The sequence below is a fragment of the Sprattus sprattus genome (assembly GCF_963457725.1).
Source record: "Sprattus sprattus genome assembly, chromosome: 12".
NCBI lineage: Eukaryota > Metazoa > Chordata > Actinopteri > Clupeiformes > Clupeidae > Sprattus > Sprattus sprattus.
The window spans coordinates 5,484,619-5,510,595 of record NC_137910.1 but is presented as its reverse complement, the minus strand read 5'-3'; the positions used below and the strand labels follow the sequence as shown (position 1 = coordinate 5,510,595).

Sequence of the window (25,977 nt, the reverse complement as noted above, 5' to 3'; positions counted from 1 at the left end):
CTGCCACTGTCACCTCCTAACAGCCTGCAGCTGGAATGGAAGCTGGGGGAGGGAGACAGCGAGAGGGAAAAGAGAGAGTTAGCGAGGGAGAGAGGGAGGGAGGAGGAGGAGGAGAGAGGAAGGGAGGAAGGGAAAGAAGGGGGCGGGCGAAAGGAGAGAGCCGTGATGCAGGCAGCGAATCACATGAGCAGGGATCTGTGTACAAACTGAACAGGAGAACTGTGCGAGCCCAGAGCAGGCTGGAGAGAAAACACTCGGCACCATTACACAGAGCCAGGGCACAGCTGACTGAGGCAGACACACACACACACACACATAAACAGACAAAGAGAGGGAGTGGGAGAGAGAGAGAGAGAGGAGAGACAAGCACGGGAGAGAGGAGAGGAAGTAAAGGAGACTTGGATCTGTGTCTGAAAGGTTGGGTCCCTTTTGTTTTTTTGTATCGTCTGCCGCTGTCACTCTGCTGTTTTTTCCCCCCCTCTCGCTCTGTCTAACTCTGCGCTGTGGTGCTGTTGGGAGGCGGAACAGATGGTGTAGAGCAGACAGAGCAGAGCAGAGCAGAGCAGGCAGCACAATGCAAGCCACAGCTTGAGAGGGGGCTGCCCAGTGTTCACAGCCTGCTGCCGTCATCTCGCCGCGGTGTGCCATCCCCTCACTCCTTTTGTTTACCAGCGCTGGCTAACAAGGTCAGGATTTCTACCGTGAGCACTAGGAGAGAGAGAGAGAGAGAGCGAGAGAGAGGGAGAGAAGGAGAGACACAGGGAGAGGGAAGAGAAAGACAGTGGCATACGTGGAAACGGCTTTTCTTGGGCTGGAGAGAGAGGAACAGAGGAAGAGACGCAGAGAGTGAGAGAAAGAGAGAGAGAAAAGGAAGAAAAGAAAGAAGAAGGAGGTGGAGAATAGAAACCGTGCAGGGAGGAGGGAGGAAGGCTTGTTTTGAGACTCTGTTTTGAAGGTAGACAAAGCAAAACAGCCGAACGTTCTTGGAAAAACACTCGTTATGACCCTGGAAGATTTGGAGAACTGACTTTGTCATTGTGGTCTCTCTGGATAACTGAAACTGTGATTTCCTCTAAAGGCAAAGGATCAGAAGGTAATCTCTATTAGCAAACACTGTTGTCATTTTGTCGCGACTGTGTGGAGCTCCTCGGTGTTACTCAAGTCTGACTCACGACTCCAAGACCACCTACATCTATGTTTTGATTTCAATTTTTGCCCCCCTTTTTTCCCCCCCTCAGAAGTACAACGCAAAAAAAAATAAGAGGACAAAGTCAAAACAATGCTGAGTATTGGTTCACCTTCTTTTCGTACTCAGCTCTCTCTGAGAAACGTGCGCATGTGTTGATGCCTTGTGGGTCAGAGCGGCAATGTTGACACCAGCTCCCAACAATGAGTGACTCATCCGTGTAAATGTTTCTTCGGAGGAGGGGAGTCGAGGGCAACTAGTGGGAACGACTGGCATGCCCAGCAGCAGAGGCCTGTGGCCCGTGGTCGGATGCACTTGAGAATTAAGCCCAGATTTCAGGCTGGAGTGCTCGTATCGAACCTAGACCCGGAAGCTGGAAAGTTGCCTCTACTGTCTGAACTTGGACTTGGGAGGATTTGTGGCTCTGGATTAAAACGAGAGGAGAGGGGGACCCCCTCAGACGAGCTCATCCACACTTCATCGGGCTCTTTTGGGACTCTTGGTGTTGGCTTGCCACCCCACCCCCACCTCCACCCCCCTGGACTTGGTAGTGATCACCAGGGGTTCCTGTTTCATGCACCAGGTCCTGTGGTGTGACGGTGAGTATATGTGTGTGTTTGTGTTTGCAGGGCTGTTTCTACACTCTCCTCTATGTATCAATCCAAGTGCAGGCTGAGACTCAGGCCTCTGTGGATGAATCAGGGTTGGAGCACATTTATGAGTGTGTGTGTTTGTGTGTGTGTGTGTGTGTGTGTGTGTGTGTGTGTGTGTGTGTGTGTGTGTGTGTGTGTGTGTGTGTGTGTGTGTGTGTGTGTGTGTGTGTGTGTGTGTGTGTGTGTGTGTGTGCCTACTTGCTTTCTCCATTCCAGCCCTGAACCTGTCTGTGCGATGCATGTGTTATTCACAGAGTCTGCAGTCTTCTCCTGGACTGTCTATCAATGATTCACTAACATCCTCCTAAGATTACAACTGCCCCCTCCCTCACCCACACCTCAAACCCACACACACACACAAACACACACACACACACACACACACACACACACACACACACACACACACATGCGCACACACACACACACACACACACACACACACACACACACACACACACAAACCCCCCCCCCCCCCACACACACACACACACACAAACCTCCCCCCTCCAGGCAAAGCCAGTCAGTATTACCTCTCTGACCTGAACTTGTTCTCCAGTGGCTGAATTGGAGAGACTCATTGTTCCCCAGTGTCACTCAGCTTTCATTGGGCCAATTGAGCGGCACACTGCGTCCTGCTATGTTTGACCTCAGGGGTCAACCTCCATTGTGTCCCCAAAATGGTGCTTCCTTCCCCCCATGGAACCAGACGGGGCTGGCAAAGCTCCTGACCTCCCCAGCAGAGAGGGGCAGATGGTGGGGGGACATGCCAGAGAGGGGCCAGCTTCATCTCTCTATGCAGGGAACACTGACCTGACCACCATCACAGGCTCTTCATCTCTATGCAGGGAACACACACACACACACACACACACACACACACACACACACACACACACACACACACACACACACACACACACACACACATACACACACACACACACACACACACACACACACACACACACACACACACACACACACACACACACACACACACACACACACACACACACACACACACACACACACACACACACATAATGCTAACATACACAACTGTCACACAACCATACAACACACATACTCAACACAACACCACTAAGGATATATACTGTATATATGTCTGTATATATTGTTGTCCCTTTGTCTCTTTCACTGTGACTCTTTTTGCTATATGTGTTCCCTCTTTCTCTCCTTCTCCCTTTCTTAACACACTTGTTCCACTTCTGAATGTTTGCACTGTTGTCATGATACAGTCCAATTTTGACAGCACTGTGCTGATTTGTCATCCATTTTATTTGGAGTCTTTCTCTTCCTTTCTCTGCCAGCGAACAGGATGTTATTTCACACATTTCTTACCCTGACTATTTTTACTGAACAAAAGACTCATGCAAATTGGACTGACTATGCCTGGACAGACCAGCTTTAGAACTTTTTGACTCATTTCCCATAATATTTGGTTATTCAAAAAAGGTCTTTACCCAGCTAAACTCTCACTCTTTGGTCAGAGCAAAAAGAATTCTCCTCCAGTTAAACCGCTCCAGTTTAAACTTTGAAAAGTAGCTAAGGACACTAACAGTTTTTCTCAGTCGCTTTGGTACATTTCTCAAATCATCATTAACATTTGCCAAACAGTGCATTTTTAGCGAGAGGAATCCTTACAATCAGCACTGCACAATGGATTACCTGCAAAAGCCTGCAACTGGTTCAAAATCCCTAGTTTATTTTTGAGACATTAACTCAGGATTTGGAACGGTAGTTACGGGCTTTAGTTTACGTCTCAAAAATAAACATTTATGTCAATGAAGATGTGTCATTGTTTCCAAAAAAAGGTAAGTCGAAATGCTTCGCCATGTTGTGAATATAACAGTGTACTATGTAAGTATTTCCTTAAGTAAATAATTGATAATGCACAAGGCTGTGTGACACACAAAAGAAAGACAAGGCTTTTACAGCACTACATAGCACAAGGGGAAAAAAATACAAATTTGGATATGTAAACATAGGAAACATGGAGGCCATGGAGTAAGGGGAACCCTTAGGCAGAATGGTTCATACAACACTGTGTGGGCCGCTTGGCCTCGTCTACCTCTTCCTCTGTGTTGCCTCCCCGTCTTCCTATACACAGCCTAACTCCTCTTCCTCTTCCTCTACTCCCATCACACAGCCTAACTCCTCTTCCTCTTCCTCTACTTCCACCACACAGCCTAACTCCTCTTCCTCTTCCTCTACTCCCATCACACAGGCTAACTCCCCTTCCTCGTCCTCTTCCTCTACTTCCCCCACACAGCCTAACTCCTCTTCCTCTTCCTCTACTTCCACCACACAGCCTAACTCCTCTTCCTCTTCCTCTACTCCCATCACACAGCCTAACTCCTCTTCCTCTTCCTCTACTCCCATCACACAGGCTAACTCCCCTTCCTCGTCCTCTTCCTCTACTTCCACCACACAGCCTTACTCCTCTTCCTCTTCCTCTTCTTCCACCACACAGCCTAACTCCTCCTCTTCTTCTTCCTCTTCCTCATCACACAGCCTAACTCCTCCTCTTCTTCTTCCTCTTCCTCATCACACAGCCTAACTCCTCCTCTTCTTCTTCCTCTTCCTCATCACACAGCCTAACTCCTCTTCATCTTCCTGGCTACTGACCCTGTTCATTTCTTATTTCTTGCATTGTCAGAAATGGTACCACTGTGTTGTGCTGTATGTGCATGCCAGTCGAAGGCTAATGAGGTGCACCCCTGGTTAACAGGTTGATCACTGGTTGGTCTGAGCTGGTTAACAGGTTGATCACTGGTTAACAGGTTGATCAGTGGTTGGTCTGAGCTAGTTAACAGGTTGATCACTGGTTGGTCTGAGCTAGTTAACAGGTTGATCAGTGGTTGGTCTGAGCTAGTCTGAGCTAGTTAACAGGTTGATCACTGGTTGGTGTGAGCTAGTCTGAGCTAGTTAACAGGTTGATCACTGGTTGGTGTGAGCTAGTTAACAGGTTGATCACTGGTTGGTCTGAGCTAGTTAACAGGTTGATCACTGGTTGGTGTGAGCTAGTTAACAGGTTGATCACTGGTTGGTCTGAGCTGGTTAACAGGTTGATCACTGGTTGGTGTGAGCTAGTTAACAGGTTGATCAGTGGTTGGTCTGAGCTAGTTAACAGGTTGATCACTGGTTGGTGTGAGCTAGTTAACAGGTTGATCACTGGTTGGTCTGAGCTAGTCTGAGCTAGTTAACAGGTTGATCACTGGTTGGTGTGAGCTAGTTAACAGGTTGATCACTGGTTGGTCTGAGCTAGTTAACAGGTTGATCAGTGGTTGGTCGGAGCTGGTTAACAGGTTGTTCACTGGTTGGTCTGAGCTAGTTAACAGGTTGATCAGTGGTTGGTCTGAGCTAGTTAACAGGTTGATCATTGGTTGGTCTGAGCTAGTTAACTGGTTGGTCTGAGATGGTTAACAGGTTGATCACTGGTTGGTCTGAGCTAGTTAACTGGTTGGTCTGAGATGGTTAACAGGTTGATCACTGGTTGGTCTGAGCTAGTTAACAGGTTGATCAGTGGTTGGTCTGAGCTAGTTAACAGGTTGATCAGTGGTTGGTCTGAGCTAGTTAACAGGTTGATCAGTGGTTGGTCTGAGCTAGTTAACTGGTTGATCAGTGGTTGGTCTGAGCTAGTTAACAGGTTGATCACTGGTTGGTCTGAGCTAGTTAACAGGTTGATCACTGGTTGGTCTGAGCTAGTTAACAGGTTGATCACTGGTTGGTCTGAGCTAGTTAACAGGTTGATCACTGGTTGGTCTGAGCTAGTTAACAGGTTGATCACTGGTTGGTCTGAGCTAGTTAACAGGTTGATCAGTGGTTGGTCTAACGCTTCACACATTCCCTTTCAAGTAGAAGTCAAGATTTACCTGACAGCAGTTCATCAATTCAGGAGACATTTACCAAGAAGTCTAATAGGAATGTGTAACATACAGTGTGTTTGACAGATTATGACAACTGGTTCATCACTTTTACATATTGGCTCATGCAATGAATTAATGCCTGGATATTTTTGGGTGTAAGACTATCCAACAGAGAACCAGTGTAATACATTTTAACCAACATGACGAAAAGAAACAACTCACAATTGTGCACAATTATTAACAAGTGACTAGATAATGTGGAGGGTGAACAATTCTGTTCTGAGAAATGTACCAAAGCGTCTGAGAAAAACAACAACTGAAAAAGCACAGCCAGTAAACCATACAAGTACTGTAACAATGAATGAATGTACTCTATCAGATCAGTATCGTGCCAGACTCTGCCCTTCACACAGGCACTGGTATTGTAGAATATGGAAATTGACGTGAGCCTGAGTGGTTTTTCAGGTTGTTGACGGGCCTCAGGCTCTTGGTTGGAGCATCCCGCTGTCAACAAGCGCTCCAACAAAACCCTGGTGCACATCGTCTCACCATAAATCTTCTGACCAATATGTAACCCAAGAGTTTCTCAACACTGGAGCTGGACTGACAGCACACACTTTGTTTTAGTTTCAGACAATGGCGACATTCCAAATCTTTTTTTTTGAAAACAGCCCTTTTCCCAGAATGCAACATGCTTCCCATGGGGGTTGGATGCTCTGCTAGTACTCAGTGCAAAAACGTCTGAAAAAAAAAACGCAGTGTGTGGAGTGAATTGTAACAGTGCTGAATGCCCCTGCTGCACGTGCTCAGAGAAAGCCATGTGACAACCAGGCCGTTCAGTGTTATTGTTTGCCCACACAAAGGCAAACTGACGGCCCCGGTTTGTCTGCACTCTCGTGGCACCAGTGTACGCGCCACAGCTTGGCCGAGGCGACCGCTCCTGGTGCCAACCTCGGTGGTGTCTGTGAAAGCATGATACCCGCGCACAGCACCTGTGGCCTTCACAATGTGACGCTACTGGTCGACACGAGGAGATGTCTGTTGCTGGGTAAGAAACTGGAAAAATCTTGGATGTCTCCTATCAGAACAAAAACATACAGGGATTTTTGTCATTCTTTTTTTCCTCTAAACAAAATGTATGAGGAACGACATTTGTACTTTGTCACATCTGAAGTGGTTTGCCGTTTTCCTAACTAACATATCCAAGTAAGTATATAACTTTGGTGTGATGATGAATGAGCTCAGCCTCAGCCTCAGCCTTGGCTTCACAATCTGCCCAGTGGAGCAGTAATCTCCCATTGCCATGCAACAGATGGCGAGCCATTGTTGGTTGTAGCTGGTGCTTCAGTGCACCATACTGTTTGTTTGTATTATAAAGGTCTGGCCTGAGCTCTGTCCGGGTGTATGGGGCAGCACTGCACAGAGACCCAAAGCAGAGTGATGTATGTATGTATGTGTGTGTGTGTGTGTGTGTGTGTGTGTGTGTGTGTGTGTGTGTGTGTGTGTGTGTGTGTGTGTGTGTGTGTGTGTGGTATGTGTGTGTGTGTGTGTGTGTGTGTGTGTGTGTGTGTGTGTGTGTGTGTGTGTATGTATGTGTGATGTACGTATGTGTGTGTGTGTGTGTGTGTGTGTGCGTGCGTGCGTGCGTGTGTGTGTGTATGTATGTATGTATGTACTATGTGTGTGGGATAAGCAGAGCAGAGAAGCCTAAGGCCGAGCGCGGGTTGCCAGGGATGACATACGGTGCGGTGCTATGCATTATGATTGTGTGTGTGTGTGTGTGTGTGTGTGTGTGTGTGTTATGCATTATGATGGTGCTTTAGGAACGTGCCATTGGGATATCACTCTGCAGGGAGATTACAGATTAGGGGGAGAGGACTTTTGCAGAAGACAGATTGCATGGACCCACCTCACCTATTAAAAGACACGCTGATGACTCACTCCGAGGGATACAGCTAGTACATCCCCCCTCCCCCAAATGCCCCAGCAGATGTGCTTGTTGAACCTTGATAGAACACCACACGCCAAACACAACACAAAGAGGGTGCCAGGCAGAGTTAGTCAGCATCTAATCTGATGTTGGCTGGTGTAGTATACCCATACTGCTTTGCTTTGCTTCACTGCGAAAACAAATTGGTTCGGTCGAGAATTGAGAAACATGGAGAATTGAGTGCCTTAGATGAGTTGGGAGATGAGCACTCTGGATGATGGGAATGGTGACTATCAGTCTGAGAACTACTGTATACGTACATTTGCATTTTCATAGCCAGATAGAAACAAACCTTCTCTTGATATTTGCAAAGAAAAAGAGCACAGTGTTAATGTTTATATGCCCTCATCACATTTTCATATTCGTAGTGTTATGCTACCCTGATTGGAGGTAAGCAGATTATGCAGGGGATATGTTAATCTGCGTGTATATAGGTTATCGTATGTGGTGTGGTCACATAGTTAAGTGCCTTAAATGGAGTCAGGACCTTTGCATAGAGTGTCTGGATAAACATAAATCGCCATAAAGAGCATAAATAAAACATTACGAGCACACAGGCACTTAGCCGAGTGGAGTGCATGTGAGGGCCGAAATGTAGGTCACAAAGTTTGTTTTTGGTTTTAACCAGCACTAAAAGTTCTGTTGCAATACCTGGAGCTCTCAGGAGGAAAGATTGTGTTTATTTTTCGGACCTAAGCACATTCAAGAATGCTCTCCTCTCCTCTCCTCTCCTCTCCTCTCCTCTCCTCTCCTCTCCTCTCCTCTCCTCTCCTCTCCTCTCCTCTCCTCTCCGCTCCTCTCCTCTCCTCATCCCTCCTCATCCCTCCTCTCCTCTCCTCTCCTCTTATAGCACTTATACCCTTTTGACTGTGAGAACTATCTTGGTAGTGGAGAAGCAAAGGGTCTTCCCCTCACCGGCTCCCTTCCACAAAGACATACTTTTCCACTTTCTTACATAAGGCAGATTGTAACAGCCAGACAATGAGTGCAGTGTTGCGCCAATATGAGGAGCATGGGAACACACTGAATAGCAAATATGCAACATGCATGCATGGGCTGTAGGAGACCAAGCAAGCATGCAGACAAACACAAATACCCACCAACACACACACACACACACACACACACGCGCAAGTGTGCGCACACACACATTCCGTATTTCAGATAACTCTGGAATGGATCCGGGCCTGATCTCGCCCACTTAGATGCCATCTCACACACACACACGACACACACACACACAACGACACACACACACACACACAACACAAATCACACTCACACACCACTCACACACACGACACACACACACACAACACACACAAAGACACACACACACACACACACACACACACAACACAAATCACACTCACACACAACACACAACACACACACACAACAACTCACACACAACCACAAACACGCTATGCAGTGAGGACACACTGACGGAAAACAGAGGCAGACATATTTACATCACAGCTCCTTTCTCATCCACCAGCACATGCAGTCCATCAGCTCTCAGCCATAACCAAGTCCCCCTGGGCACCCACTTCGCCTGCATGTTGATTTATGGTGATGACAATCAGGCATTTGCATCCCCGAGTGGCCCACTGTGCGTTCCGTTCCTCCATTATCCAGCCCAGTGTTCCTCCGTATAACGTTTGTATGTGTGTGTGTGTGTGTGTAAAAGTTAATGACATGCCTGTCGTTTCATGTCCGCCGCCAATCACTCATGACTCACTCAATGAGTCAGGGGTTGAGCGACCTTTCACTCTCGGTGGCCGTGTTTGTTTGCAATTGTGCGCCTTAGTTTACTTTTTTTTTCCTTTCTTAAAAAAATAAATAAATAAATCTTTTGTTTTTGTCTGCAGGATGTGTGTGTGGCCCAGGACTGCAAATTATTGACCCGTTCTGCAAGATGACCTCTGAAGAGATCTACCACCTCCCCCTGAATGTGTACGTCATCATCCTGGGAATCGGCCTCTTCATCTTCCTGCTCAGCATGATCTTCTGCTGCTACCTGTTCAGGTGGGTGGGACGCTCGCTCTGGTCACCAGCACGGGGATACTGGTTTCACTTTTTAAAATATGCTTTGTAACTCACTTGTGGTATATTTCACTCATGTTGTTTCTGAAATGACCACTTCGCTGTGAAGTAAGAACTCTGCTCCCTCATGTGCAAAGATAGACATGCAGTGTCGTGGTGCACGAGTGAATGAAATGGAGTTACACTTTCAGGGCAACATAATATTGATATAGTATATATATATATATATATATATAAAAGGGATTCTTTTATAATTAACAGGTTGAGGCGTCAAGGCACAAGAGAACAATATGGATACAATGAGGTAAGAACATGACTTGTATATACAATTATTGAGTTCAAACACCATCAAGGCAGACTGATTGAGTGTTTTTTCTTTCTTTCTGTAGGTGGTGCTGAAAGGAGCGAGCAAAAAACTGAGTCTTCTTGGAGTAGGTTCAGTCCCTTCATGTAGAACTGTAATCTTTGAAAAAGTTGCAAAAAAAATGTAGACACGTCTGAACGCATTTGGCCACTGACTCAGATAGGTCTGTGATGCGGGGGAGCCTCGTGCTTTAACATGTTTTAAAAGATAGAAGAGAACATTTTCCACAAACAAATGGAACAAAGTGGCCATGACAAAGACACAACAAGTGAGTGTGATCCATTGGTAAAAATCAAAAGGCTTTCAATCCATTGAATTAACATTTCTACCCTTTTGCACTGTGTGTGTGTGTGTGTGTGTGTGTGTGTGCGTGTGTTTGTCTTACAGCAGACCTGTGCAGTGTGTTTGGAGGAATTCAGGAGTCGAGATGAGCTTGGAGTGTGTCCCTGTTCTCACGCTTTTCATAAAAAGTAAGACATCCATGGCCTCTCCATGGCCTTAGTGCCACTAGTTCTCTCTTCTTCCCTGTGTTATTCTCCCTGCACTTTTTATATTTCTTTTATCCAGTAAATCCACACGTTACAATTCTCCTTCCTACTGGCTAAGCTCAATCAGTAATATGCATAATGGTTCATCCATTTATTTATGGTTACCTTATAAATTAGGTTTTTTTTATATGCCAGCTCTGCCTTTCCTGCAAGTACAGGTTTTGCATGTTTGTACGAATCTGTAACAATCACCTAAATGTCTGCAGTCTACCAAGCACCTACAGCTACAAAACAACCAGACAAAAGTATAGGTAATTATATGAGAATGCTAAACTCCCTGCCAACACAGGGAGGGCTAGCTACGTGGCTACCAGATACCAACAGACTGACAACAACAGGAGAAATTGAGGGAGAATGTTAACAAATCAAAGGCAACTTAATACAGAGCAATGGATGTTGTGTGGTTTCAGGGACCTGGATGAATCTAAGTTTATTTGTATGGGTTAGAAAACACCACCAACCTGTGTCCACTCACTCACCTTTGCATGGAACCAGACTCTGACCAGCCTCAACCAACAGCACCATTACACATCAGACTTCCTCAAAAACTGATCGTAAAGATCTTTCACCAACAGATACCACTTTAGTACAACACTACAACCATTTCATGCTGTGTCCATCATATTATACATACAGAATGCATACACTGACTGGTGTCACAGATGTCTTGACCTGACTTGCTGAAACCTTTTTAGCATGGCATAAAGCTTTATTTTATCTCCATTCATATCCATTTTCTTTCCCTTTTCCTCCTCCCTCTCTCTTTACCTGTCTTGCCTGGTCTGTCCCTCACTCTCTCTCTATCTGCCCTTTCTCTCTCTGTTGTCACCATCTCCCTTGCTCTCTCTTTCTCTCTCTCTCCCTTTTAATTTTCCCCGTCAAAATGTCTCTCTCTCTCTCTCTCTCTCTCTCACTCTCTCTGTCTCTGTTCTCTCTTCCTCTCCCTCCATCTCTCAGGTGCTTGGTAAAATGGCTGGAGATCCGTAGTGTCTGCCCCATGTGTAACAAACCCATCTGCCGGCTCCAGCCAGACCCCCCTGAGGGAGCCGAGGGGCCCCAAGGCCTCCTGGAGGTGTGAGAGAGAGGCCCCTGACGCAGCCCTGCGGAGGGGGGATCCGGCCCGAGGCACCAACACACGGCTTCAAGTGTCCTCTTTCTGAAAGAGAGAAGGAGAGAGTGAGAGAGAAAAGAATAACACAACACTTCACTGAGGGATAATAATATCCTCTCCTACTACCTGACCACCAACACCCCCTCCATTCTCCAAACATCCTTTATAGTCTCCTGCACACACACACACACACACACACACACACACACACACACACACACACACACACACACACACACACACACACACACACACACTGACACAACCGCACACACCAACATACATGCACTTCTTAAATGGACTTGGGTTGCCTGGTAACTGACATAAATACTAAAACAGAAGAAGGAGGTGACAGGAGAATATATGTGTGGCCTAATCTGAGATGATTGTGTAATGGACTTTCTATATGTGGGAGGGCGATAAGCTGATGTCAGTGACCACTTGAGAATTGTGTTCATGTCCTGTGGCTCCACTGGTTTGTACAGTCCCTGGAGAAATGGAATTGCCACTGCCCAACATAAAGGTAACAGTAAGCTCACCCTGTCGGCGGTTTCACACATGCTGGCAAAAAAACTGCCACAGCCATCATGGGACCCTTATACGACTCAGGTTTGAAGTTAAACAACTAAACCTGTCACAGATATACCGGAAAAAAAGTATGTATTTCAGATGTGTGTCCGGTTCTGGTGTTGGAGAGCCACCCCACAAATTGGTGTCCCCCATACTTCTGTAGATGAACAAGAAATGAGATGAGGGTCTCAGCTGAGCACAACAAACCACTTCCTGTCCAATCATAGCAAAGATGGTTAAAATAATGACCCAATGAGGTCATGCGAGACCAAGACTAATAACAATTTTAGATAGTGTTTAAGTTATTTCTAAGTAGTTCTTTTGTATTCTTCTTATTATCATTATTATTATTGGCTTTCAATAAAGTGTAATGTTTCCGTGACAACGGTCCACTGTGTTTTTTGTTGTGAACTTGAATTCTTCAGATTGTTTCGACTGAGCAGAATTGTGTTTCTCTAATAACATTTTATGCACTGTTTTCATTTTTGCCATAAGGGAGGGTGCAGCTGGGCATTTAACCTGCGTGAACAGTAGACCGACCTTAAATAAGGTTAAAGAAAAATCTAACAAAAGCCCTTTCATGACTGGAGTCAACAAAATTCCCATCGCTTTACCCCGTCGATTTATACGTGTCAGTGGAACGGCCTTGTGACGCTGCCACTAACCGGGCATTCCCCATCAAAGATTAACAAAGAATAGCTTCCTGTATACCTCGCCTCAATATATTCTAATACTTCTCAGACAAACAAACAACACCAATCATGTATTTACACAAGACGACTTTCATTACAGAGGAGGTCGAATGCCTCCGTGGGTCAAGATGTCTGTGTGCTCGCTTAAGATTTTACACTGGACTCGTCATGCCCAGTTCCCCCCATAGTCAAGAGGCAGCAACAGGCCTGGCATTGTGTGTCGAGTGAGAGAGAGACGTATGTATTTCGTACACAATCTCCTCCTTCAGGATGCCACTAATGAGCTTATTGTGTGTGGAGGAGCTAGGAGCGCTGTACACACACACAAAGACACACAGACACACAAACACACAGACAGACACACAGACAGACACACAGACACACAGACACACAGACACACAGACACACAGACACACAGACACACAGACACACAAACAGGCAGACACACACACACACACACACACACACACACACACACACACACACACACACAAGGCTCATGGTTCAGCCCACACCAGACATCAGTGTTGGCAGTTGAATCTGGGGTAAACAGCAGGCTGGCTGAATGAACTGCTGGACACGCTGTCTCTGCGGCTCAATATCATTACTCATTCTGTACAAATATTCACTTGGACATTCACACACACACACACACACACACACACACACACACACACACACACACACACACACACACACACACACACACACACACACACACACACACACACACACACACACACACATACTGCTAGAACTGTAAAGGGGAAACAAGGGACTGTTGTTTAGTCTTTTTGGTTTGCTGAATGTATAATTTGATAAACATTATACATTTATGAATTTAGATTAAGTTTTGAATGACCCCTTATTATGCTTCTCAAAATTGTCAACATCGGGCCTTACATAATCTGTAAAATCACACGTCTTGAATACCCCATATGGCCTTGACTTTCATGACACAAAGCTTTATGATATTTATCATTACATTTAGGAATATATAAGGTTGTGTTTGCTGTGGCCTCGGTGCACAACCATGAGACAGTGACTCAAATAAGCTTTTGCACAGTGCTGAAACCTATCCCAAACTAGCGATCATTTAGTTATCCTATCTTTGTTATCACTTTGTAATCTGGCTATCTTTGTTATCATTTGAATATCTTGCAATCTCCTATTCCACTACAGTATCCCTTATCATCTTTTCTCTAATCTTATCTGGTGTAAGTAATGTGGCACCTTAATTAACTTTTTAAATTACCTTCCCATTAACCTTGCTTTAATGGCAGCATTGCTTATCTCCTCGAGATCAGTTAGGATATTTCATCCCAAACTATGTCAATACGCTGATATTAAACCACATACTTACCCTGACTTTGAGGTGATGAGTCAGAACCTGTATTGAATGAGCTCAGTAAATCAAATGAAGAACAAGGCAGTGTTCTCTCTGTTGGGCGGACTCTGATCTTCATGCTCCCCCATGGCTCCGGGGGCCTCCCTGGCAGACGGACAGAGTGACAGACACTCCCTGCTGATGCAAAAACTTGGAGAGGAATGGCACGCTGGAGCTGCTCAGACTTGTACAGAGACATGCCAGTGACGAGGCTGCACTCCAGGTGTGAAGCAGCCCAGGACACACACACACACACACACACACACACACGAGGAGCCGCAGCACCGAGTGCCAGACAGAACAGAGTGCCAGACAGAACAGACACAGCAGCCTTCTCTCAGTCCCAGTGTAACACTGAGAACGCTGTGGGGCTGCTGACAGATACTAGCACTGGATTTAGTCAAATATATAATAAACCTATCCCAAATATAATATAATAAACTATCTCGAAAACATCACACAAAGAAGCGTGAAGCAAGGCAGTAAGACATGTTCAGCAGTGCTAACAGGGATCTCTTCATGAACTTGTGTTTAAACACCTTTCTTTGAAAGTCTGACTGTATTTATCATTTACTGTATCATCTACTGCAGCCATAGGTCGGCGAGTCTGTCAGTCAAAGAAGATAAACCTCAGTCCTGAACCCTAAATGTGACCAGGCAAACAGTTGTGTATGTGTGCAATGTATTGCTTAGCCTTATAATCAGAATCAGCTTTATTGGCTAAGTATGCTTACACATATAAGGAATTTGGCCTTGCTCATTAGTTACTGAGGACAATGCGCAGGATAATACACAGGTAACCTAAAGTGCAAGAGTTAGTGACAGCGACAAAATGGCTATGTAATGTAAATGTAATGCTGATCATTTGCAAAGTACATTATGATTAAAGTCAAGAGGTAGTCCTGCCAGCCTGTTCAGACCGACGGGAGATGGTTACCCTCAAATGACGACTATGCCCCCTGTAGTTCAGGTCCCTCTACTGCGGTCTATGGCTGGTCTTAAAAAGGAGGATGAACACCATCTGGTGGTAGCCTAAAGAGAACTGGAAAACTTAACAACATAAAAACAGCTAATTGTGCCTTCAAACATAAACGGCTTTGGTCTGGTGTTGTTCCAGATCCAGCATTTGATTTTAAGTATTTTGAATATTATTGTATCTGCAGAATTGACAAACGTGAGGACTAATCTAGATCCGTTTGTATTCAATTTAATTTTTCCCCTCAAAATGCTGATTGGTACTGAGCCTACGTTCTTTCAATCAATCTCGGACGCAAGCCTATGACGACACACATCCGTCGCAGTTTAAATATCTTAGCGACCAACTCGAAAGCGTCTCTCGTGTGGTTGCGTTGCAAACGAGGAGTCAAACGAGGGCGTCTTGTTATTTGATGATGACATGGATGACGGAGGCTGCGTTATTTTGTCAGTTTGATCACATCTGAAGGTTTTAGCCAACAAAATGCCACCCAAACGGAGAGGTCCTTTGCTAAACCTTCAAAAAGAAGCGGATGGCTTGAAGACGCAGGTTCGTATTGTAGATGTTATCACCTTAACGTTAGCTTACGTGAGAACATTTCAAATAATCAGCCATTGTGGTATTATTGAAAGCGGAGATCGTTGCATTACATTCAACTGGCCAAGGTTTTGTTTCAAAACCGTTATCGTGTAACGTCACCTATAAACGCTTACGTTAGCTACAGTGTTAAACAAACATTAAGGTTATTCAAGAATGCGGACCAGATTTATTTACAGGTGATGAAGTGTCTGAGATATGTTTTCCATCACACCGAGTACATTATTGGTCCTGTCTTTCAGCTTCCATAAATTCCATCCTGCTCTGTATTTCACAGCTGGACAAATTCGTGGTTGACGTCAAACAGCTTAATGAACAAAACCGTGCTGATTTAAGACAGAGGTATAAACGTTCGTGCATCTATCTCATTATGGTCAGTTTAAGTGTGTAAATGGATTGTGTCAGGGACTATCTTCATATCCTGCCCATGATGTTCCACACATATTCAAGACAAACCCGCTTGGTAATGGTGTCTGAATTCTACTCCTATGTGCATAACAACACACACATTATACAGTGTTGGACTCAACATAGCAGGGATGCATGAAATCTCTTATCTGCAAATTCCAGATCCACGAACACACACACTGCATCTGATAGAACTTTCTAGATTTCCTCCCTCCTGTTTTCCTCACACGCATCCTCTCAGTCAGCCCTCTGTTCAGATAGGTTAACCCTCTAGCTGCGATTTCCCTCCCTTTCTCTCTCCTCCGCTCTCAATAGATGTTGTGAGCTGCTCAGCGCCGTGGAGGAAACCACACAAGCTTTGAAGAAATTAACTAAAGTATGAACTCACTCACTAGTTCTCATTCTTCTTCATCTTAAAAAAAAGAGACTAAATAAAATACTAAGTCTAGTATTAATGGACCTTCAAAAATCGAAGTGAAGACAAATATGTCTATTGTTATTTTTCTAAATATATATATTTTTTAAATTCAGGCAGATGAGCCTGCGCCAGTAGGCAACTATGAACTGTATAAGCGGGAGGAGGAGACGCGCCTGCAGGACTTTCACAACCAGCTCCGTGCCCTGGAGCTGAACCTTCAGACCCCAGAGACCTCCCAAGCCAGGTAACCCATGCAGTGTGGTTGGTGTTCAATGCACAGTAGGTGTTATACTTAAAGTAACACTATGCAACAATTATACTTCAGGATCAGGGTTAGGATAAGCAGTTTCACCTTAAAATAACAGCTTGAAAAAAAATTGGGGCGCTACAATGACTTTTAATATGGAGAATCGCCTCCGTGCCATTGCTATACCAGGGTCCATAGGCTCTCTACTGTCTGCCGAACTAGTAAGTAGCTTATTTGCTGTCTTGCTTTGCCTTGTGTTGCACTTGCTTGATGTTTGACTGTGTTAGGACAGTTTGTGAGTAACTAGTTTGTCATAATGTCAAAGTCAGCACATTTAATGAGATTTCGTTAGTTTTACCCGCTAGCATATCGTTAGCGAATAGCACTTGATCCGGAATGCTTCTTTAAGTAAAATGTACTTTAATTTCTGCACATATTTTTGTCTGTTTAGTGAGAGGTTGTCAGTCAAGGCACCAGCAGGAGATCAGGAGAGTGATGAAGAGAGTGAGGACGAGGAGGAGAGCGAAGATGATGATGATGAGGATGAGGAGGAGGAGGAGGAAGAAGAAGAAGGAGATGACATCAATGATGAGTCAGATGTGGAAATGGAGAGAGTGGTTGCCATCAGTGCTTTCAAAGGAGAACAGGATGAGGACCTCTCTATGGAGGTAAATTATGCCACACACACACACACACAGACATTTATGTGTTATTGTAGTAGGAATTTGTACAAACTTATACTATTTATGCTACTGTACTACTAATGTATCTGCTGTACACATCACAGAACTGTGTTTTCTGTCCATAGAAGGGAGATGTGCTGCACATCCTTAGGAAGAACAAAGATGGATGGTGGCTCGCACAGGACTCAAAGGGGAACAAGGGGCTAGTGCCCAAAACCTACCTGAAGGTGCAGAAGCACACACACACACACCACACACACACACACACACACACACACACACACACACACACACACACACACACACACACACACACACACACACACACACACACACACACACACACACACACACACCTCTGCTTGTCTCTCGTGTCATTATATTCTGACCTTAAATTATATTCTTTGAATGTATTCTGAATTCTTTATATACAAAAGAAAACAATCAACCAAAGACACAAATTTTCCTGTTTGTCAGTTTTGCTGGTAAAATGCAGTTGGTCTTTTTTTTCACAGCTACATTACTGCTTGTATGATAGTTAGGAAAGCTTTATGTGAGGTAACCTTCAGAAATGGCAGTCGGATAAATACATGTTGACAAATGATGTTTTAGGCTCAGCCTCTGCAGGAGGCAGAGGAAGAGGAGGAGGAGGATGAAGATGAAGAGAGTGAAAAGGACGGAGATGACCCGGATGACGAGACCAGAAACAAACGGTGTGTTTCTCTATTTAACCAGTAGAGGGCGCTGCTTGCACACCCTGAAGCACAAGGGGACAATATACCTGGTGGGTGTTGTGTAGCACTCTTGATGTGTACTGTGTTTACTTTCAGGAGCTCCATTCACTCTAACTGGGACACTGTCAGAAAGGCCATCACAGAGGTAGACACATAAATAAACACACACACACACACACACACACACACACACACACACACACACGGTGAACAGCGCACAGTGTAATGTTGACAATGATTTCATTGGATTCTACATAATATTAAGTTTTCCTCTCTCCCTCTCTTTAATGTGTGTGTGTGTAAAAATAGATTGATGCTACCGATGTTTTGTCTGCCATGGGGGCAATCCCAGCTGGCTTCAGACCGTCCACCTTGTCTAAACTGCTGGATGAGGGTGAGTGGCACCAGTTCCTGTTTAGAATGTGTGCATATAAACTCAAACACACACACACACACACACACATGTGAAATGTTGTCTGTTCCTTGTGAGACGGGATTCAGACTTTGATACATTTTGATATACTGTATATCTTGTTATATAAATCTATTTATTTATTTGATGCTGAATGATTCTGCCATGTCTTCAGTGGATTTTGCTTGGAAGTGGAAGTTGTCCGAAGCTTGTTTTTGGGTCTGCATTAGTATACAAGTCTGTGTGTGTGAATGTGCAACTAAAACGTATAATAAATATAGCTTTCTCTTTCTCCTCACAGGAATCACTCACAGGGGTAGTCACTACATTCAGCCAGAGCTCAGCCAATCCAATCTCTCCTTTAAAGACCTCTTCCTGGATCCAGATACTGGCAAGGTAGGAGGGGCCTGTCATTACTAATGACAAATCATTTTATGCATTTTTTAAACACCAGAAGTGTGTTACTGAGTTATGTGATTTTGCGGTTCCTTTGTGTGTGTGTGTGTGTGTGTCTGTGTGTAGGTCCGTGCTCGCACCTCAAGGGTGTGTCTGTCTCTGTCTCTGTGGAGTTGCAGGATGATCCCACCCCCAGGAGTGGGGTTACAGGTTCTAAGTCGACACATCCGCTTCTGCGCCTTCGATGGAGAGCAGGTAACACACAAACACACACACACACACACACACACACACACAGTATAAGCCTTTATTTAAAAGAAATCCACAAAGCAAAATGAAATGCCTTAACTTACAAACAGTACAGGTCATCAGTGGTGCTGGGCCATATCCTTGTGGCACTTGCACTCCTCAGCCACAAGGGGGCAGTTCGGTGTGCTTGGTCTCACTGCACATAGCTGCCTCCCACACTTGTGTAAACCCATTCCATAACTGCTAATTATGCTATTTATGCTGTGTTGAAAACTTGTAGTGATGATGATATAGACCTATGGGAAATAATCACCTCTCTGTGTTCTATCTGAAGTCATCACATGTGTTCACTCCTCAGGTGCTGAGTAACATCTACACGGTTCGAGCCACGTACAGTCCAAAAAACCCTAAGACCTGGAGCTTCTCACCAAGGGTATGTGTGTGTGTGTGTGTTAGTGTGTGTGTGTGTGTGCCTGTGTGTGTTTGTGTTTTTGTGTGTGTGTGTGTGTGTTTATGTGTGTTTATGTGTGTGTGTGTGTTTATGTTTGTGTGTGTGTGTGTGTGTGTTTATGTGTGTGTGTGTGTGTGTGTGTGTTTTTGTGTGTGTGTGTGTGTGTGTGTGTGTGTTTATGTGTGTGTGTGTGTGTGTGTGTGTGTGTGTGTGTGTGTGTGTGTGTGTGTGTGTGTGTGTGTTTATGTGTGTGTGTCTGTGTGTGTGTGTGTGTGTGTTTTAGAGTGTTTTGTGTTTGCACAAGTGTGTAAACATTTGAACAGACCTAGTGTGTACGTGCCAGGCACACGTGTAATGGTCTGTTCTCCCCTGTCAGATGAGTGGTCAGCTGCCCAGCCTGCTGGACGGAGAGTGCTTCCTGCGCTGCAACTCCGCCTCTGCCAACCTGGGCATCCTCTTCGAGCTGGGGGTCACCTACATCAGAAATGTGAGCGAGTTGTACACCAGATGATAAATGGAAATAATGTTCTGATATACTTTTGTTTTGCATGTTGTAACTGCATGAATGTCTTGACTGCATAAACGGTGCCAATAAAAAATTGATCACAAAAAAAAAAGAAATGTGAGCGAGTGGCACTGAAGCGACGCTAAATACACGCTCTCCACCCTTGTTATGCACCCCTCCCTCCCTCCCCCCAAAAGCATTGCCACCGCCCACTACCCTCCCACCGTTTCGCTCAGCGCTGTTAGTCTGTTTCCTGCCTGGCAACCCAGTCATGGCATCTAGACTTCATGTAAACGGGGCTTTAGTGTTGGCTGGTGTCACTTCCTCCAGATTCCACACACCTTGATGTGACACTGCTGAGGCCTTTCAAGTGTTGCCTCATCCTCCGATAAAGATCATCCTGAAGCCCATAAACGGTTTCTATACCAGCTGAGAGCCCAACGATTTATGTTGCGCTGAAATCTTAACCCTTAGCTACCAACACCTTTAAGCCACTTAAGCTCTAACCCCTTATCCTATAAGCCTTCAAAGGAAAGACCTTTAGCATGCTAGACTTTCCACCATTTTAAAATGCAGTGTTTTTGAACTACAGCCCTGGGAAAATAAGGTGCTATCAAGAGCTGTGTCTTGTTCTCCAGTCCACAGGTGAACAGGGTGATTTGAGCTGTGGCTGGACCTTTCTCAAGCTCCATGATGCCAGTGGTGCTCTTATACCCTTGCGGTAAGAGAGGAATTCTGTCTTTCTTTCTCACACACACACACACACACACACACAAGCACAAGCATACACACGCACAAACACACACACACATACACACACACACACACACACACATACACATACACATACACATACACACACACACACACACACACACACAGAGCTTTGAAATTAAAATTGTATCTTGTGCTAATCTGCAACCCTGTAGGACCCATGAGCTCATTCTACATGGAGGCACTCCATATGAGACAGATGTGGAGGTGGATCCCTCCCTCACCAAAGGAGGTGCTTTTTACACACACACTCACACGCACACGCACACGCACACGCACACAGACACACACACACAGACACACACACACACACACACACACACACACACACACACACACTCGCACCAATCAGAATGAAAACTACTTCATACTCCTTCATATTCCTTCAACACAGTCCTCTCACACACAGTCTCTCTCTCACCCTCTTAGCTACGGGCAGTGTGTTCCAACAGATGATGATGGCCAGGAGAGTTCCCAAACTCATCATCAAGCTTCGGACACCAAACAGCCGGACCATGGCTCATCTAAAGTACGTGCCCAAATGACTGCTGCGCTGCAACAATAATGCAAGCCTAGTTTTGAATTCAATTCAATTCAATTTTATTTATATAGCGCCATAACAATACAATTGCCTCTAGGCGCTTAACAGAGCCCAGAGCCTAAACCCCCTTAGTGCATGCACAATGGCAACAGAGAGAATGTGTTGCTGTTACAGACAGTCATAGATATTAGTATAACATGCTATCAAGAATGCTAGTGTTAGTCATAATAATATTTGACTATATTAAGAATAATTATACTAATATGATAATACTCATACGTACCCGTTAAACAACAGTTTAAAAACAGTTGTTATGCATCACATTGATAAGACATTTGGGTTGGTTCTTGAGTTTGGAAGAGCTGCCACTCAGTTTTCGCAGGAGTGTGTGTGAGTGTGTGTGTGTGATTAAGGTCTTTTGCAGGAGTGTGTGTGAGTGTGTGTGTGTGATTCATGTCTTTTGCAGGATTGTGTGTGAGTAATGTCCAATGTCTTTTGTCGGTTTGGTCAGTCTTCTGCCGGACACCTTTGTGGGCAGTCTCTGTTCCGTTCAACTGCTGGCCTTGTACAGACAGATGCTGGCTGACACTCTGCTGCTGGATAGAGTTACCATGCAGAGTGCAGGTAAATGCACACACCCGTGTAAAGAGCCTAACACGCATGCATGCATACAGCACACACAAATACTGATAATGATCTGATAAGTGGCTGTTGGTATTGTATCGAATCAAATGTAAATAGATAAACATAAACATTTAAGCGAGTGTGCTGATACTTATCATCTTCAACTTTCCCCTGAATTGCATCACCCCTCCCCTACCCACTCTCTCAGGCATACACACACACACACACACACACACACACACAGACTGTTAGTTTTTAATTCTCACAGGTTTGTGCTGTTTGGTTTTAACTGGTTCTGTCATTCGGATTTGGCTTTTAGATTTGATCTGCAGCTCAGTTCTGGCAACCTTCCCTGGGGTACTGGATCAATCGGATCTGCTGGATGCCCTCCAAGTAAGTGTGTGTGTGTGTGTGTGTGTGTGTGTGTGTGTGTGTGTGTGTGTGTGTGTGTGTGTGTGTGTGTGTGTGTGTGTGTGTGTGTGTGTGTGTGTGTGTGTGTGTGTGTGTGTGTGTGTGTGTGTGTGTGTGTGTGTGTGTGTGTGTGTGTGTGTGTGTGTGTGTGTGTGTGTGTGCGTGCGTGCGTGCTGAACATATTCATTTGGATAGTTTTGTGTTATTTCAACAATTACCCCATACTGGCCCAGTCATCCGGAGGAAATGGTTTACTTAACCCAAAGCCCAACAGACACACTGACAGACTATCAATACTTAATCTGGAAATGAAATTGAAAACAATGACTCTGCACCTTTTTTCCCCCTCACTCAATGTTATTTTAATGGGAGGTCTAAATAACACAGGGAGCTCGAGGCCTTCTCTTCAATTCATTTCTGAAACGGAAACGGAAACACAAACACGTGCACTTGTAGCCTCTATTTTAGTAATTTTTATATTAGACATTTTATGCTGTCTGAACTTTTCCAGAAGGCGTGGGAAGATGCAGAAAAACTCATGAAGAGGTCAGAGAAGGTAAGGTAAACTTTGTTTTGTTTGCACGTGTGTGTGTGAGTTAGTTACACCTTTAAAAAACGTTTTTATAATTTATGTGTTTTATGCTGTTTTCATTAATCTTTGTGTTAATTTGTTTTGAATGTGTGTGTGTATGTGTGTGTGTGTGTGTGTGTGTGTGTGTGTGTTTCAGCGGGACATGTCTGTACTGAAACGGGAGTTTGTAAGGGTGTACATGGACCATGTGTTTCCCCTGCTCTACTCTGCGGACATGCCCACGCCTCACTGGGCAGATGAGGAGGTAGCCAATCAGAGAGCTCGAACCATTTTCACCAGTAACCCATCCAGCGACTGCGGCCATCAAGCTTTTGACATCTCCCAGGTGACCTATGACCTCCTCAGCTCAGCCAGACACTGACAAGTGAGGGCGGGACATCACCGAACACTGACCAATCATTGTTTAGCATGGCTATTTATTGAGCAGTCAATGTACAGATGTATCTTATGTTGTCCAGACACCTGCATATGTCACTTATCATGGGAAAAACATGGAAAAAAGCACGGTGTATTTATTGAATCATAATAAATATTTTTTAGAAACATAAGTCCAGAACTTGTCTTATTTACACAAAGAACACAGAGGGAAGGTGTTATAACAGAGGACATTTAAACACACACACACACACACACACAGAAATATTACTCACAAGACTCGCAAGAATAAAGTTGTAACAACAACTGCAACAATAAGTTATTTTCAAAGTATTTGAGACCTTCATCATCATTCCCATCTAGTCACATTCTTGCCCATGGGAGTAGAGTGTAGTGTGTATGCATTGGTGTGTTTACAGGTGTGTGTCTGTATGTGTGCATTGCTTCAGTTGGAATGCAAGCCTTTCATGGCCATAAGGCTTGGTAAGTGGAACCACGTCCTAAACCTCACTGATCCTCCCCCCACTGATCAAAGGGACCCATAACACACACACACACACACACACACACGAAACACACACACACACACGAAACCAAACCCATTCCAAACATCCCACCTAGTGGAATATTACTCAGTAAGGATTACCACAAAGCCAGGGACTTCCTCCTCTATCCAGCCCATTGTGATATATATGAACAATGAACATATTCATATGAACAGCATGAGACAGGTGCTACTCTCCTGTTCTCACTAGCAGTATGAGTCCATCAGACATACACATGCCCTAACTGACCAGTAATCACACTCCTGTTCTCACTAGCAGTATGAGTCCATCAGACATACACATGTCCTAACTGACCAGTAATCACACTCCTGTTCTCACTAGCAGACATACACATGTCCTAACTGACCAGTAATCACACTCCTGTTCTCACTAGCAGTATGAGTCCATCAGACATACACATGCCCTAACTGACCAGTAATCACACTCCTGTTGTCACTAGCAGACATACACATGCCCTAACTGACCAATGCTCACAGACATACACATGCCCTAACTGACCAATGCTCACAGACATACACATGCCCTAACTGACCAGTGCTCACAGACATACATATGTCCTAACTGACCAATGCCCACAGACATACACATGTCCTAACTGCCCAGTGCTCACAGACATACACACGTCCTAACTGACCAGTGCTCACAGACATACACATGCCCTAACTGACCAGTGCTCCCAGACTGATGCTGTGGCCCTGGGGGAGTCTGACAGGTCAGCAGGAGCCCGTGTCTGGAGAGCTGTGGTTAATGATTGCAGAATGGAATGCCTGCCATGTGTGTGTTTATGTACTCGCCAAACAAGAGCTAACGGGGCGAAGCCGCCGGGCACCAGGCAGAGAGAGATGCCTATCAGGGGGGTAGAGGAAGAGACGAGTGGAGGAGAGTGGTGCCCTCCGGAACCTGCTCACCCCCACGAGCGTCCTTTGCACACACACAGGAGTAACAGAATAACAGGGGGACGAAGATGAAAGGAGATGCAGGTAAGATAAGGATCCTCAGGCCCAGGTCTAATTGATCCAGCTGGAACGGCGGATGACTCCATTGCCCTGCTGAAACTCCTGTAAGAGGCCGTTTAGGCTTTGGAATGCATTTCATTAGGTGTGGTAAAAAAAGAGAGGGAGTAGCGGAGACAAGGTTGATAAATGGCAAAATCCTTCCCTCCCTCCTTCCTCACTCCCTCTCTCTCTCTCTCTCTCACGCTCTCTCTTTCTCTTCCTCTGCCTCTCCCTACCTTGAATTCCACGGTATCCATGTTCCCAAAGTTTACTGATGAATAATGGAACCAGTTCTTCCACATTCTATTCCACTCATCTATTGAGCAACTCTTATTATATTCCAGCCTAGTCTGTAACCATAGTGATAACCCGCTGCAGCCTCCTGTATTGTTTCTTGGCAAAGGCCTGAAGTAGTATTCTCCTGGGGCGAATGTGCAGTGTAGTTGGCCACATTCTTCTTGTGTGTGTGTTTTTTTTTAAAATATGACAAATATTTCCGTACAGTTCACCTACTTCATTCTTCAAGACATCCACATTGTTGACCCAGGTATTGATGATCATCTGACCAGGGGCATTCCTCCAC

The 25,977-nt window shown here is 45.0% G+C and overlaps 2 protein-coding genes across 2 annotated transcripts; both read left to right on the top strand.

Annotated features, from left to right (window-relative positions):
- Positions 1-316: 316 nt before the first annotated feature.
- LOC308373764 (RING finger protein 122) lies at positions 317-12,628 on the top strand. The gene is made up of 6 exons (XM_080849399.1): positions 317-1,785; positions 9,594-9,750; positions 10,030-10,072; positions 10,158-10,199; positions 10,520-10,602; positions 11,638-12,628. The coding sequence occupies exons 1-6, from the start codon at positions 1,761-1,763 to the stop codon at positions 11,756-11,758; spliced, it is 471 nt and encodes a 156-aa protein (XP_080705525.1). The 5' UTR covers positions 317-1,760; the 3' UTR covers positions 11,759-12,628.
- A 3,271-nt stretch (positions 12,629-15,899) lies between these two features.
- nphp1 (nephronophthisis 1) lies at positions 15,900-23,819 on the top strand (the record flags this gene model as incomplete). The annotated part of the gene is made up of 20 exons (XM_080849512.1): positions 15,900-15,965; positions 16,291-16,355; positions 16,737-16,797; positions 16,953-17,083; positions 17,538-17,754; positions 17,895-17,996; positions 18,382-18,482; positions 18,600-18,648; positions 18,813-18,897; positions 19,217-19,311; positions 19,438-19,566; positions 19,919-19,993; positions 20,388-20,498; positions 21,155-21,237; positions 21,446-21,522; positions 21,720-21,819; positions 22,343-22,455; positions 22,775-22,848; positions 23,378-23,422; positions 23,595-23,819. 20 exons carry the CDS (start codon positions 15,900-15,902, stop codon positions 23,817-23,819), a joined length of 2,004 nt encoding a protein of 667 aa, XP_080705638.1.
- Positions 23,820-25,977: the final 2,158 nt, after the last annotated feature.